The sequence below is a fragment of the Protomyctophum bolini genome, assembly GCF_963924005.1.
Source record: "Protomyctophum bolini genome assembly, chromosome: 13".
Taxonomy (NCBI): Eukaryota; Metazoa; Chordata; class Actinopteri; order Myctophiformes; family Myctophidae; genus Protomyctophum; species Protomyctophum bolini.
This window is the reverse complement of record NC_137874.1, coordinates 23,431,937-23,446,994: the sequence shown is the minus strand read 5'-3', so window position 1 is coordinate 23,446,994 and position 15,058 is coordinate 23,431,937. Positions and strand designations below refer to the sequence as shown.

Here is a 15,058-nt window from a genome sequence, read left to right as displayed (position 1 = left end):
GATTTTTGTAATAATAATAATATCTTAAATTTATAGCACCCAAATACGCTTGTGGGAACATACTATTTCCCACTAGGCTACATATAAACGATTTAGAGAACCTAAACTACAAAACCATCACAGAGATTGAGAAATTGTTGAGATCACCTTGAATGTACGCTTGGAAACAACAAGGCAACTATTGTATTAGTATTGGTGTATGTATAATTTACAAGTCTATTCACTATGCATGTATTGTATAGTATCACATCTGTATATTCAGTATACATCTGCATACCCACACAATCTAAGTTAAATTAACACTTGGGGCTCTAAATTGTATAAATGTAGATACTGTATACAATACATGACTGCAAAAATAAGCCTCCCTTTCACTGCCAATACAGCCACCCAAGGCAATGTTTTGGCATTCATTTAGAGCTTTGTTCCTTTGGTTTCATGTTTTGGAACAGTTTGTGTTAACAGAAGGTAACGCTGCTGCCTGCAGTCATGTGTTTGCACAGTGGTACGATGATCAAAGAATGTCTTTGACCACAGTCTGGGTGTAAGATCCATAAATGTGCCTTGGATGGAGGTGGCTTACGCTTAGCGCCCTGTGGAGTACTTCTGAGTTTTGGATGCCGGTGATTTCCCTCAACTGGTTCAGCAGCATTTGGCCCTGAGGAGACAAAAGGAAAAGAAGTCAAACGTTATGTCCCGCACAGGGGTAATCAATGTGTCCGTCTCCGTACATTACGAGACTTGTCCATGTCTGTGGCAAATACTTTTTTTAAACGTTCTTATTATATTCATGATACTGACTATAATCGTAAGACCCAATTTTTGAAATGTCAAACACAGAAGAGACTTGGACCATGCTGTGTATACAGCCAGTGTACGGAGGCTGACCTGCCAGTCTCTGGGTTTTCTTCACAATAGGTATAGGACACCGATTTAATAAATACAGAAATACTTGTGCAGCATAAAGCATAAAGACAGTTAGGACAGGAGTCCACTAGTAAACATTTAGGGGCTAGGTCTAATATCATTTTGTATGTCCGTGCCTACTGTGTCCTATATGTCTGTGGCAAAAATAAAGTTTGACGAATATGACCACCACAAGCCGACATTGGTGACCCCTGCCCTATAATAATTATATAACTTCCATTAAGGTTAATTTGTAGCTTCCATACAACAAATATGTATTTTTAACGGCAAAAGGTAAGAATTTTCAGGTTGGTCTCATTGGTCGAGTCAAACTTCAGCTTGATTTATAGTTGTACGATGAGAGTTCTCGCTGAAAATCCACGGTGAGCTTGTTGATCTGTTATTTTGGGCATCTGACTCCATCGTATGAAATGACAACCGCTCTACTGTAGGTGTGATATTGGTTACCAAGTAGGCCTATAACCACAACCAGGATAAAATGTTGTAACCCGGCTAACCATGTCTCATGTCCTGGATTCTTAAAAGTTAATTCAACAACAATGGCAACAACAAAGGTCTAGAAGCCTCTTCAAAGTTTCAAATGTTAGAGCACATCAGTTAATCCACATAGCAGTACAAATCTGCAAAGACCTTTTTTTACTTTAAAATCTATTTGTCATCACTCATCGGTCATCCAATCAATTTCATATTTGACTATCTCTCCTGTTGTAAGTCGTATCTTGTTTGTATTTTTTCAAGTGCTACACAAATAGGCTATATAAAGAATGTTAATATTCTATTATATAGCCAGTCAAACTATTAAACACCCACTTCTTCTAGCTGAGAAGAAAGGTGTCAGTCACAATAAGTCAGGTATAGCTGTTTTGAACTCACACACCCAGCAACATTAGCATATTATGGGCCTGCTGGCCTGCTGGGTTGAGGAGGGCTATATATAAAGAGCAGCCCAAACAGCAGGTGGACATGGTCAGGGGTACGTGCACACGGTCACGTGCACACATGCAAGAGCGTGCACGTTTCTGCAAAGCATACAGTGAATGCAGGACAGACTTATATGGGGGGTGGGGGTGCAGAGCTGAGACCTCTCTGGGTGAGCCTCTATTTTGAGCCCCTGACATGGATAGCACAGGCCTCTGTTTATCATTCCACTCACCATGCCACCACCGCACTTGAGTGACAAAGGCAGTGGGTGTTTCACTCAAACGCGCGCGCACACACACACACACACACACACACACACACACACACACACACACACACAAGTTTGACATTGGGTCCATCACACATCAGACACAAACCGCAGGGACTTGACAGTATGAATGACGTCAAAGTATTTCAGCCAGGTGTCATTGACACATTGACATGTTTTATGTCCATATTCTTTTCTTTCTCTAGCCTATACTGTATGTCCATATAGGCCTATAAAACATATATATGTTTATATAAAAAAGTGGCTATTCAAATAACGGGTCTATCATTTCATTTGCTTAATTAATTACAAGAGAGCAGCATAGTTTGCTGAATCAATCAACAGAGCAGAAAACAAAAGAGTATCTGTTTTTAGCCACATAGCCTACATGTAAGTCTTTTAAAATGTAAAATTAGACTACAGCCAGCTCCTTATTGTGTCACACAACTTTCCAAAAAACAAACAAACAAACAAAACAAATCAAAACAAAACAAACAAAAACTAAAAAAACGGGAAAAAATAGACAAAGTTGTTGGGTTGGTGAAGCTAGTGTCGTTTTGGTTAGTGTTAGAGCATTCAAACGCAAACGCAAAAGTTGTTGTTGTTAAATGAGTGCTTCCACACAGCTTCCATTGCGCTCACCGCGTTCGTTGAGTTATCCCCATTTGCACTGCTGCTCTGATATACTTTCATGGCTGAAACCGAACTTCTTGCCGTTTACAAAAAGATCTAAACAAAACAAAAATGCCTTCAGCCCCTTATTCGAGTCAGACCAACTCCATCTGTCAAACAGCCCCTCACTCACACACACGCACAGCAGCAGTGTGCAGCACACACAAGACAGCATCACAGACGCGCCTGGAAGAAATGACCGCACTCTGCGTGCGTGCGCACTGCTGCGCTGTGATTGGCGCAGCTAGAGCCTATCATAATAAGTCAAGGATATACTCTTTTAAGAGCTCCATGAACTTCTGCAAGATTGGGCCCTCTTTTCCTTTGAATCAACAGTCTATACTAGTCTATCTAGTCGTGCATATCCACGGATATCCCAAGCCATGGTGGCGCTACAGTTGCGTCTCTCTCTCTCTCTCTCTCACACACACACACACACACACACACACACACACACACACACACACACACACACACACACACACACACACACACACAGCGACAGTTTATATTCTGTAATACTAACATTTAGTATTTCAATACATATTCTGTAATACTAACATTTAGTATTTCAATATTCAATATTGCAATATTGTGCTTCAGTATCACATAACAGCTAATTGATTCATTTAATAATAATCTGTATTGTCCCGAAAGGATATTCGTCTTCACAGTCTGTTAAAAAAACCCAACAGATATCCAAAAGCAAAACAACATATCACCAAGAAGAAGTACTGTACTTAAGTACAGTTTTGAGGTATTTGTACTTTACTTGAGGTATAGTATTTCCAATATCCACTACTTTTACTTCTACTATCTCAGATCCAAATATTGTACTTGTACTCCACTATTTAAAGACTTTAGTACTTTGTAGATTTGGATAATTGTTACAAAACATACAGTACATTACCCACTTCCGACCTATGTCAATTTTTGCCATTTGAAAATAGCCGATCTACAACAAAAATAAATTATACATTTGAAAACTTGAAATGAGACATTCTGCATGTACTTTCTACTTTTGGTACTTTAAGTACATTTTGATACCAATACTTTTGTACTTTTATTCAAGTACATTTTGAATTCCAGACTTTTACTTAAGTAAAGATGTGAGTACTTTTCCCACCACTGGTACCTACTACGTTATATACTGTAAGTGTTCATCAGGTTCAGTAATGAACCAAACCTCTGGGGGATATTCTTCTCCAGTGTAGTCCATCACTGTATCACCTTACCACAGCCATGGTAAATCAATTTCAGCTCCGGCAAAACTTTCCAGCTTTTATTTGCTGCTCGAGCTCTATACTGTGCAAAGATGATGTGCATTTCTTCGCATTTTAACGTACAAATGAGTGTATTCTAGTAGACATATTATCTTTACAGAGAAGACCTGGGAGAGCTCTACGGTAAATCTTTACGGCACCCAACGCACGGCGATGTCTTTCATTTGGCTGCTGTTGCTACAGGAAGGTGAGACGTTCCATCTTGTCTTGTGAGCTGTCTGGTTGATTTCTGCTAAATGCTATGAACTATATTATTATTATAATTGTGAAAACATTGATAGTATAGATAGTTAAAATGCCATGGCAATTTTTCCTTAAAACCTTGACAAATTAGTTGTCATTGTGGTAGCGATAGGAACTTAAAGTATATATACATTAGTAACATTGATCGAAACCAGAACACAATCAATAGATTCTTCATTAAAATAAACATGCTCAGAAAATGCATGCCGACACTCATCTGACCTTAAGCAGCCAAATGGCTGCCACAAAACACTGATTTAGAGTGGAGGTTTAGGCACATTCACAGGTTTCCTATTTGGTGACAAACAAACAAACAAAATGCATCATTTTGACTTCCCCCCCCCCCCCCCCCCCCCTTTTAGCCCTTCTGGTTGAATCTGTACCAGAGAAGCCCAAGAGGTCAGCCCTGAACCAGCTGACCAGAACCCTGCTGAGGAGATATGACTGTGGGGTTCGACCCATTCAGGACTGGACCAGTCCCACCACGGTCTACATAGACCTTATTCTGCAGTCTGTCCTTGATGTGGTACATTTACATTCATCTAATTCATGTCAATATCATGTTCAGTATCATGTCAGTGCATGGTCAGTATCATGTTTAGTATCATGTTAGTATCATGGTCAGTATCATGGTCAGGAACCACAAACGGGTCAATTCTCTGTTTCCATTCAAAACAAGGCATGTGAGGAATTGCTAATCACAGTCAGTCTTCGATCTACAGTCAGTGGAGAAAGTGTTGCAAATATGTCTGTCTAAACAGTTTTCAATGTGTATTTCAAAATTATATAAGCTAATTTGGCCGATATCTTTCTCAGGATGGAAAGACCCAGAGTGTGACCGCAAGCATCTGGTATAGACAGGTAGGTCTCACTGCTTTACTTAAGTAAAAGTATCAATAATACAATGAAGAAGAAGTAAAAGTCTGGTAATCAAATTAGCTTGAGTAACAGTGCACAAGTAATGATAATCAGAATCAGTAGATAGGTCATTTTCGCCTGTTCGCCTATTGCGACGTGTTTAGGATAGGGACCATGCGACTGAAGTATAAATCAGTCTGAAATGGTAATAATTACAACATAATTATGCCGTGGATCAACATATTCTCCCTCTCAGATCTGGACGGATGAGTTCCTGGTGTGGGACCCAGAGGAGTTCGATGGAATCACTGAAATCTCACTGTCATCTGATGCCATCTGGGTACCTGATGTTATTGTCAGCGAATTGTAAGAAATCCTTGATTGCTGTCAGAAAACATGTCATCAGATATTAGATAATAGTTAAACGTTTTAATGAATCAAATTTAATTTGTTCCAATCTGTATATGTAAATAGAATATACCGCTATACAACTGGGGTGGTTGTATTTGGTCTCCCTGCTCTTCTATAGAGACATTTAGATGTCATTCATGTCTCACATGGATCTGACTAAATGTTTGACCTGATGGTCAAGATTCAATGTATCCCCTGAGCAAGCAGGCCGGCTCGATGGCAACAATGTCAGTACTTCAGGAAACAAGGTTCAAATCCGGGGTAGAAGAGCTGTAAATGCTGCTTTAACATGTTATTATTAAAGTCTAACTCTAGAACATATTATATTGTAACTTTAAGATTGCCCCATACAGTTGCATGGACAACAAGCAATTTGATTCCTGTTGTCCAGTGTCATGTTCTGATCTGTCCCTGTTTTCAAGTGTGGACGAGGGGAAGTCCCCTCCTATCCCTTACGTCTACGTCAACTCCTCCGGCTCCGTGAGGAACTACAGGCCCATCCAGGCGGTGCTGGCCTGCAACTTGGAGATGTACGCCTTCCCATTTGACAAGCAGAACTGCACCCTCACCTTCCGCAGCTGGCTGCACTCAGGTCTTCTAACCTTTTTGTGGAATGAGGGTAGTAGGCTAGATGTGGATGATATTGTTTAAATACATTTCCTTTCCTACCTTAGATTTTGAGGTTATTTTTTAAAGCTAAACTCTTAAGTCTTAACTCTACATCAGTGTTTCTCAAATTCACAGTTTTCATGTCCAGGACAGCCACATGTATATAGCCTATGTATTTGCTGCTGACCCCCATCTGAGAAGATTTGGGGCCCTATTTTCATCAGTGCTAAACGCCTTATCCCTAAACCTTTTTGCCATTTTTACTATTGAAAAACATTAAAATTGTTCAACTAGCGGACGATCTAAATCAACCAATTGTGAGTTTAGGGATTTATAGCACTGACAAAAATAGGGCCCTTGGTGGCAGGGATTTACAGCCAAAGTCTAAGTTGAAGAGGTTAAACCGATATACATTATTAACTAATTTTACTGGGAGGCGACGCCCTGGGCATGGAACCCCCTCAACGGACCGCTGGGGGCCGGATTTCCCCGGAACCCACTTTCAGAACCACTGCTGATCATTAAAAACGTGATTAGAGCACAATGTTTTATCCATACAGATAGTGTGTGTTTGGATGGAGATCTGTCGTCTACAAAAGGCCTCAATCAGATATTCAAGTCTGCACCTCTCTCTCTCTCTCTCTCTCTCTGTCTCTCTCTCTTCTCCTCCATCCTTCCCTTCCATCCCTCCTCCATTAGTGAGTGAAATCGACCTGGCTCTGTGGAGGAGCGCGGACACCATCGCCAATGATAAAAGGGAGTTTATGAACGACGGCGAGTGGGAGCTGTTATCCTTACCGTCTCGCTACTGGCGCCTCCACCAGGGAGACATCGACTACGCTCAGATCCAGTTCAACGTGTGTACTACACCCATTTCATTCTCAACCTATTCCCAGTGGTGGGAAAAGTTAAAGTATATCAATACTGCAATGTAGAACTACTCCATTACAAGTAAAAGTTCAGAATTCTAAATGTACTTGAGTTGAGTAAAAGTACAAAAGTATCGGCATGAAAATGTACGTAAAGTAGCAAAAGTAGAAAGTACTCACTATGCAGAATGTCTCGTCTCAGGTTTTCAAATGTATAAAAATCTTATATAAAAAAAGCTCACAATGCAGAGCATCGCGACGCATTGTCGATCGGCTATTTTCAAAATGTCCGAAATGTAGGGCTGAAGTCATGGTTAATGTATGTTTTGTAATAACAATCAAAATCTACAATTTAAAGTAACTAAAGTTTTCAAATACATCTAGTGGAGTAAAAGTACAATATTTGTCTCTGAGATGTATTGGAGTAGAAGTAAAAGTATTGGAAATTGGAAATACTCAAGTAAAGTACAAGGCAAGTACTTAAGGACAGTACTTATGTAAATGTCCTTACAGTAGTTAGTTACTTTACACCACTGCCTATTCCTGCCGTACCAGCCAGAAAAAGTGTTGAGGGTGTAGCCTAAAACGTCAAGGACCCCTGGTGGTCCCTTAACCCCACATTGAGAACCAGTGGCCTAATCTGTACTTCCTCATCTGTCTCTCATCTGTAAATAATAGATTTTCAAGAGGAATTAAGGAAAAAAACAATGCATGTCACATCAATATGTTTAGTGAGACTTGACGTGGGCAGTGGACACCTGGAGAAAATGTCCATATAACTCTCGATATAATGATGAATATTGTTACAGAAAGTGGGACCATCATGGTTTAGGTTGGGCCAAGGACTGTAGAAGGACTCTCATTGCCTCACTGGATAGACATCTTTCACGTCAGCCACACCGACACAAATAGTCGTGTAATGTTACTTCATAAAAAGATGTTGTTACCGATGACACACTATTTAAGGTTGTGTTGCATTCATGTCAAACGGAGTCAGGGTGCTGCTATTGTTCAATAGTAAACACCTGTGAGTAGGAACTACAGTAGGAAGTAAGGTTAAACTATCTGTGTCAACGTGGCAGCTATGGAATTGTCTTCTCAGCTGTTGCTGAGTCAGTCTATTGTATATCCAGGCTGACTGGCATATTATGACATAAACACACCGCAGGGAGCATTTCAACTGAGTGGTGTGTGTGTGTGTGTGTGTGTGATGATCTCTAAATCATCTCTCTCTCTCTCTCTCTCTCTCTCTCTCTCTTTCTCTCTCCCCTTTTTTCCAGCTGAGGTGTAGTGCTATAAGCCAGTGGTTCTCAACCTTTTAAGACCGTGACCGTTCCACAGATAAATAATATATGAAAATAGCCGAATGTACAAGCTCACAAGGGCTCGTTGCAAGCCGTTGACAATTTGGCCAATGTTCGACCAGTTTTTAAAGTAGGGTATAGGCTATGGTTTGTTGATTACTTTTGATGCAGTAATGGTCTTTGTCTTCTCTTTCTTTCTTTTTGTTTAGTTGAGAGGTATTAAAAAGGTCTTAAGTAAGTAAGCCCTGCAGAGCCATTGGTCTTACAGTTCCTTAAATTGTCACTTCACTGTCAAATCCCCCCCCCCCCACAGGTTAAGAACGATTATGTGAACTACCCCCCATCCCAGTGAGCCCCTGTAACTGCAACAAGTGACAGCTGAGGTTACTTTATTGACAGAGAATTTTAAGCTGTGACCATCCATGGGGGTTCACTCCCCCATGCTGTGCCATAAAGCAATTGGCTGCCTTGGACCTTCATGGATCGGGGCTATAGTGCGCAGGGTAAATGCTAAAAGATGAGGCTAAAGGTTGTTTGTGGCATGTAAAAAAGAGAGGAGAGAGGCATTGACAGGGAGATAGAAGAGCAATAATGAGACTGTCTCAGTGGTTGCCTGATCAATGGAGTTCTTGTTAGTGCCTGAGGAAAATGGGCTCCCAGCCCATTGCAGGTGGAGAGAGAGAGAGAGAGAGGGAGTGTGTGTGTGTGTGTGTGTGTGTGTGTGTGTGTGTGTGTGTGTGTGTGTGTGTGTGTGCGCGCGCGCGTGCGTGCGGGGTAGTGTGTGTGTGTGTGTGGGGGGGGGGGGGGGTGGGTGGTGTCTTCAGAGAGATGGCTTGGCTGCTGTTTATTCAGCTGAAAGATAGACTTATTTTTAGGGTTGCCTACTTCAGTGGTTCTCAAACATTTTAATGCCAAGGACACAATGAATATGTTGAATATGTTAAAAAAAATTATTCAACATTTTCTATGTTGTAAATGTGTTGTAAATATGCTTATCGGTATTGCGAAGATGAGGGGGTAAGCCTAGCCTTTGTACACTAGGCCTATAGAGTTTAAGTGGTTATAAAAAGAACATGTCAATAATGATTGGCTCACCACATCTCTGTTGCATGTGCTTCAGGTGCTGATCCGACGGCGCCCCCTGCTGTACGTGGTGGGTCTGCTGCTGCCCAGCCTGTTCCTCATGGTGGCGGACGTGATGAGCTTCTACCTGCCTGCGGACGGCGGCATGCGTATCGCCTTTAAGATCACCATCCTGCTGGGCTACACCGTCTTCAGAGTCAACCTCATGGATGAGATGCCCGCTGTCGCCGTTAGAACTCCAATCATAGGTACAGTAGGAGGAGGCCTACATGTAGGGCTCCACATTGGTAAAAGACAGAAATTAAACACACAAACGGCCAATTATGTTATATGAACACATAGCTCTGGTCCATAGCCTTCTTCTGCTTCGATTCTGACCTATGTATATACCAGTATATATGCAGGTCAGAATCGAAGCAGAAGAAGGCTATGAGTATGGACCAGAGAGCTAATGAACACAATAGACCAGTAGTTTTCAACCAGTGGTCCGGGGACCACCACAGTGGTCCTTGAGAGGGTTCCAGGTGGTCCCCAGCTAAATTATGAAGAGTTGGTAACCAAATGGACCCTTATAATTATCTCTGAGAGCCTAAAATGAAACCAAATGGGCTTACGGCCCCGGGTTCATTTGGTTTCATTTTACACTCTCAAGAGTTAAATTATTGTTAAACATCTGCATTGCTTAATTTAAAAGATGTCTACATAATTAGAGAATATAGAAGAATTGCTATTTTGATCAACGTTTGCCTGCATGACCTATGGTCATTGGTAGCCAAAATCAATTCAGTATATGGAATTCTGCAATTTATGAAATGACAACAAAATTATATTTAATTTGGGGTCTGATGAGGTCTCATGGTGGTCCGTGGCTCAAATGCGGAATAAATTATGGGTGATATGAAAAAGGTTGAAATCCACTCAGTCATACATTTTTGAGGTGTGAAATATTTTAAAGCGTTGCTTTATTTATTATCTCCAAAGCTGTAGTTTTTCCTGGTGTATTGTATCATTTTAAATATGTCTGATAGCAGCGTTAAGCACAGCAAAATGTTTTGGCATGGAAACTGTGATAGTCTCTCAAACCTTTGTTGTGACAGTGGCCTCACTGGCCTGTTTACATGGCCTTGAAAGTGAAAGGAAAACATAATATACATCTCTTGAAAGTGGAGTGGCACTGTGTTCCCCAAGGAAAGAAAAGGTGTATTTTTCTTATCACCAAATATGTCCATTTTCATTCCGTTTGCATAATGGAGTTTTGTATTATAATGGTTCTGAAAATATGCCCAGTAAATAAATCCACTTGCTTCACTGATAATGTATAATACATGGGCGGTTTGAAAACAGGTTTGCAAAAGGATAACATAAAAAGCCTTAAGGGCTATTGTGGTCATACATACAATAAGATACAGGAAATCATCAACACATATACCGGTAGTTCTGGTGTCAAGCTTAGAAGACTTTTCTAGGGCCAGTTGAAAATGTAATTGTTTGCTTAAAGTGTACTTTTATGCCAATACTTTGTACTTTTACTCAAGTAACAGTTTTGATGCAGGACTTTTCACTTGTAAGTGTAACAGAGTATTTCCACATTGTGGTATTGTTCCCTTTGTCCCCTTAAGCAAAATAAGAAATATCACCACTGCTTTTGTGTACGTGCGTGTGCGTGTGCGCGCGTGTGTGTGTGTGTGTGCGTGCGTGTGTGTGCGTGCGTGTGTGTGTGGTGTTTACCATGCTCCAGGTGTGTTCTTTGCCATGTGCATGGCTCTACTGATGCTGAGCCTGGCCAAGTCCATCGTGGTGGTGAAGCTGCTGCACCACAGTGAGAAGGAGGTGCAGCAGTTGTCCGTGTCTGCGTACCTGCTGGACAAGTACGGCTCCCTCAGTCACAGCTTCATGCAGAGTGCCTTCACCTCCACTAGAACCCTGGACGACATCACCCAGTCTGCGGGTGAGGAAACACTGATTCACTGATTGATAGCTTATATCAAAATATGAGCACGAGTCACACAAGGTGGACTGGAAGCGGTTAATCAGCTTCAAATAACTGATTCAATTTGAAGACATTTCTGCCGATATACACAGATTGTTACATTTTTGTAAAGAAATCAGTTTTTGTTTGCAGTCACGTTTCTGCCAAAATGCCACCTACGCTGCAGATTGTAGTGTACGTATGTGCACAATCATCAAATGAGCTTCCCATTATATCCCATGGATTAAAGCAAAATAACATCTCACGACTGAAGTCCTAATATGTAATTTGTGAAACAGCGTGAAAGGAGCCACCACACACTAGCGCCGTGTGTCCCGCACACTTAATATGTAAAAGTATGATGTTTTGGTAGCCATATAGCGAACCAGTTGAAAAAACTGCAGATTGAGGCATTATCTGAGATCATTAGGGTTTTCTTGGAAGGCTGAAAAAACGAATGATAGGCTATAGGCTATATCTAGCTTACAACGTAAGCTTACAACGTTGTAAGCTTGTAGATGGCCTATTTCTGGTGCAGGACACACTTCTATAGAAGACATACTGACTTCTATGGATCCAAATGAGTGAAATCAGTCTTTCTTGGCGACTGACAACTTTAATCCGTGCTTTTATCCTCTTCGTCTCCAAAGGTTATGAGTTTGACCTTCCGCCGCCGAGGGAGGACCTGTTGTCCCTGACGAGCGAGCTGCCAGACGGTCCCTGCAGCCGCCTGGAGTCGCTCCATCAGGAGCTGGTGTCCCTGCGCCTCTCCCTCTGCCAGGACGAGAGCCAGGACTCCTACCAGTCCGACTGGCTGGCCCTCTGCAGCAGGCTGGACCTCCTCCTGTTCCGGGTCTACCTGCTCATTCTCGGGGTGTACGTCTGTACCCTGCTGCTGCTCTGGCTCAGCTGGAGCTCTGCCTGAGTGGAGTGGTGGAAAAAGTATATACTCACATGTTTTACTTTAGAAAACGTGTCAATACTGCAAATGTAGAAGTATACTCTGTTAGTATAGTGTTGACATCGCCTATACTTAATGTACGTAAGTGAAAGTTCTCATTGTGCAGAATGTCCCATTTCAAAATGTAAAATGTCTAAAAGTCTACACCACTGCCTGACCGCAGTGGCAACATCACAAACGGCATGAAAAGAACAACACTTTGTATCAGTGGAAACTGCTTGTTGGTCTAAAAAAAACAACAACACAATATGTGATATATAAAGTTTTTTAAGAGGTCTTAGGTCTTAAGTTCAGAAAAACAAAATACAATGTGGGATTTGTGAGGTTATGTAACAGGTCTTAAGTTCAGAAAAACAAAACACAGTCTATGATTTATGTTGTTGTTTAAAAGGGCACCTCAATTCACCTTTTACTTAAGGCTGCAGGCATTGCGTATAATAAACCATTGCTCGACATATCCATTACTATAACAGCTGTTCCTTGTATATACTGTAGGCTATTTTCATTATTCAATGATGAAGTACATAGGGTTTAAGTGTTTAAAAGAAAGTATTTATTGTGGACATCCTGTGAAAGAAAAATAAAAAGTGTTTCAATGGAACTAATGTAGTTGTTATTTAGTCACAACTCACCACGCACCGTGCCAAGAGCTTGTAGATCGGCTATTTGTGTACACCATATAGGAAGACGTGTAGGGCATACTTAGGGGGGGGGGGGGGGGGGGGGGGGTTGTAACGTAGAAGGTTTCTGCCTGACAGTAACAGTATACTAGCCTAGTGTTTTTTTTAGCCCGTGACCCAAAAGAGAAATTAGACATTTGCCCGGGACCCAAACTAGTGAAAATAACCATCTACGATCATACTACTTCTAAAACAGTTGTTTTCTAATTTAGGGAATTCTCTTCCTGAAATTACTGAAAAACTGTTTTCAATGCTTTTTTCAGGAGTGTTTTTTTTCTGTAAATGCTTTTAAATGATATTAAAAACGAAATGTAGGAAACCAAAAAAATAAAGTGACCCATAAACATGTTTCTGCAGCCCACAAATGGGTCCCGACCCACTGTTTGGGAACCAGTGTACTAGCATTGGAGTAAGCCTGATGTAGCGTGAAGTGATGGTTGCAGAGTGGGTGATGCATTCCTGGAATGGTGCCATTCGCTCTGCTCACCCCCTCCGACATGGTATGGTTTGCGATGCAGAATAGAATAGAATCACCAATGCATTCTGCTGCTCATGGCCCATTACATTACACCAGTGGTTCCCAAACGTTTTAGCCTGTGACCTAAAAGGGAAATTAGATTTTTGCCCGGGACCCAACCTAGTGAAAATAGCAGATCTATAAGACCCAACCTAGTGAAAATAGCAGATCTATAAGACCCAACCTAGTGAAAATAGCAGATCTATAAGACCCAACCTAGTGAAAATAGCAGATCTATAAGACCCAACCTAGTGAAAATAGCAGATCTATAAGACCCAACCTAGTGAAAATAGCAGATCTATAAGACCCAACCTAGTGAAAATAGCAGATCTATAAGACCCAACCTAGTGAAAATAGCAGATCTATAAGACCCAACCTAGTGAAAATAGCAGATCTATAAGACCCAACCTAGTGAAAATAGCAGATCTATAAGACCCAACCTAGTGAAAATAGCAGATCTATAAGCTCACAACGTGTCACTTTGTTGTCTAATTTATTTTCTTTGATTTTCTTCCAACAGATCAATAAATGTCCATTTAAAGCTCATCGTCTGTAAGTGTGTTTATTCCCCGTTGACTGAAATAAATCCGAGGCGCGTTAAATGTCTACAGTATAGCGTGATCTATATTAATGCAATTTCCATTACATCACTAGGCGTTCAGGCCTCCAGAGGATCTTATTAACAGTTATTGTGGAGCAGGACTTAAGATAGAAGAGATGAGAGTATAGCTGTTTATGGTCCATGTCCATCCATGTGTTATCTGCTGCATGAGGTATAACTGATAAGTGCACGTGGCAGCATTTTTAAACCAATTTCATGGCACAAATTGATGATAACATAATATTTATTTAATTTAATTAAAGATACAAATCTCTTTTTGTTGCAGCCAACTGCACATCACACAGATTCAGCTGGTCCACTGCTGCAGCTATTCTGTCAACATGAGCCAAACGACAAATGTTGTGTATATTTTGTTGAAAAAATACAATGACAGTAAACTCACAGCAGTTTTATGTCGATATAACTGTGTACCTGCTTTATGCCGCTTTCAATGAAAAAAAAAAACATATTTTTCATAAGCACGGCATGTCAGTCAACAACACACAACTTTAATGCCTGGTGCCTTTGAATGGAAATATTTTGGAAGCATTTAATTGACATGCTTTGCCAAGCTTACGTCGTGTGCTCACAGATGCTTTCATCAGACACAGACAGTCAGACACAGACAGTCGAGGCTACAGTTTGTATTGTTTTTACTGTAATACTGCATCATGCCTCTTGTCAACTGTCAGAGTTACAGACCTGTAAAGGTCCATTTTGAACCTCCTCAAGGAACTGAGGGTCCTTGTGTGTGTGTGTGTGCATACAACCATGCACACAGACACGTTCATGGTTTTTACAAGGTCCTGTGGGATAATACTGCCTATTGTGTAAGTCTAGGTGATGGATATCTCCACTTAAAAATTGCACTCTTGACAAAAA

General features: G+C 41.0%; 3 protein-coding genes across 3 annotated transcripts in view; 2 read left to right on the top strand and 1 right to left on the bottom strand.

Annotated features, from left to right (window-relative positions):
- usp28 (ubiquitin specific peptidase 28) overlaps positions 1 to 2,938 on the bottom strand; it is a 37,476-nt gene extending 34,538 nt beyond the window's left edge. The window contains exons 1-2 of the mRNA XM_080780872.1: positions 2,759 to 2,938; positions 584 to 658 (exon numbers count right to left, since the gene is read on the bottom strand). Of these exons, the coding sequence (XP_080636998.1) occupies positions 584 to 658; positions 2,759 to 2,809 (126 nt within the window). The 5' untranslated portion in view covers positions 2,810 to 2,938. The remainder of the gene's footprint in view (positions 1 to 583; positions 659 to 2,758) is intronic.
- cyb5d2 (cytochrome b5 domain containing 2) overlaps positions 1 to 15,058 on the top strand; it is a 592,339-nt gene that overhangs the window by 119,568 nt on the left and 457,713 nt on the right. The window lies entirely within an intron of this gene.
- Positions 4,225 to 12,342, top strand: htr3b (5-hydroxytryptamine (serotonin) receptor 3B; the record flags this gene model as incomplete). The annotated part of the gene is made up of 9 exons (XM_080781099.1): positions 4,225 to 4,258; positions 4,677 to 4,840; positions 5,131 to 5,175; positions 5,429 to 5,538; positions 6,006 to 6,175; positions 6,892 to 7,049; positions 9,486 to 9,696; positions 11,187 to 11,396; positions 12,068 to 12,342. The coding sequence occupies 9 exons, from the start codon at positions 4,225 to 4,227 to the stop codon at positions 12,340 to 12,342; spliced, it is 1,377 nt and encodes a 458-aa protein (XP_080637225.1).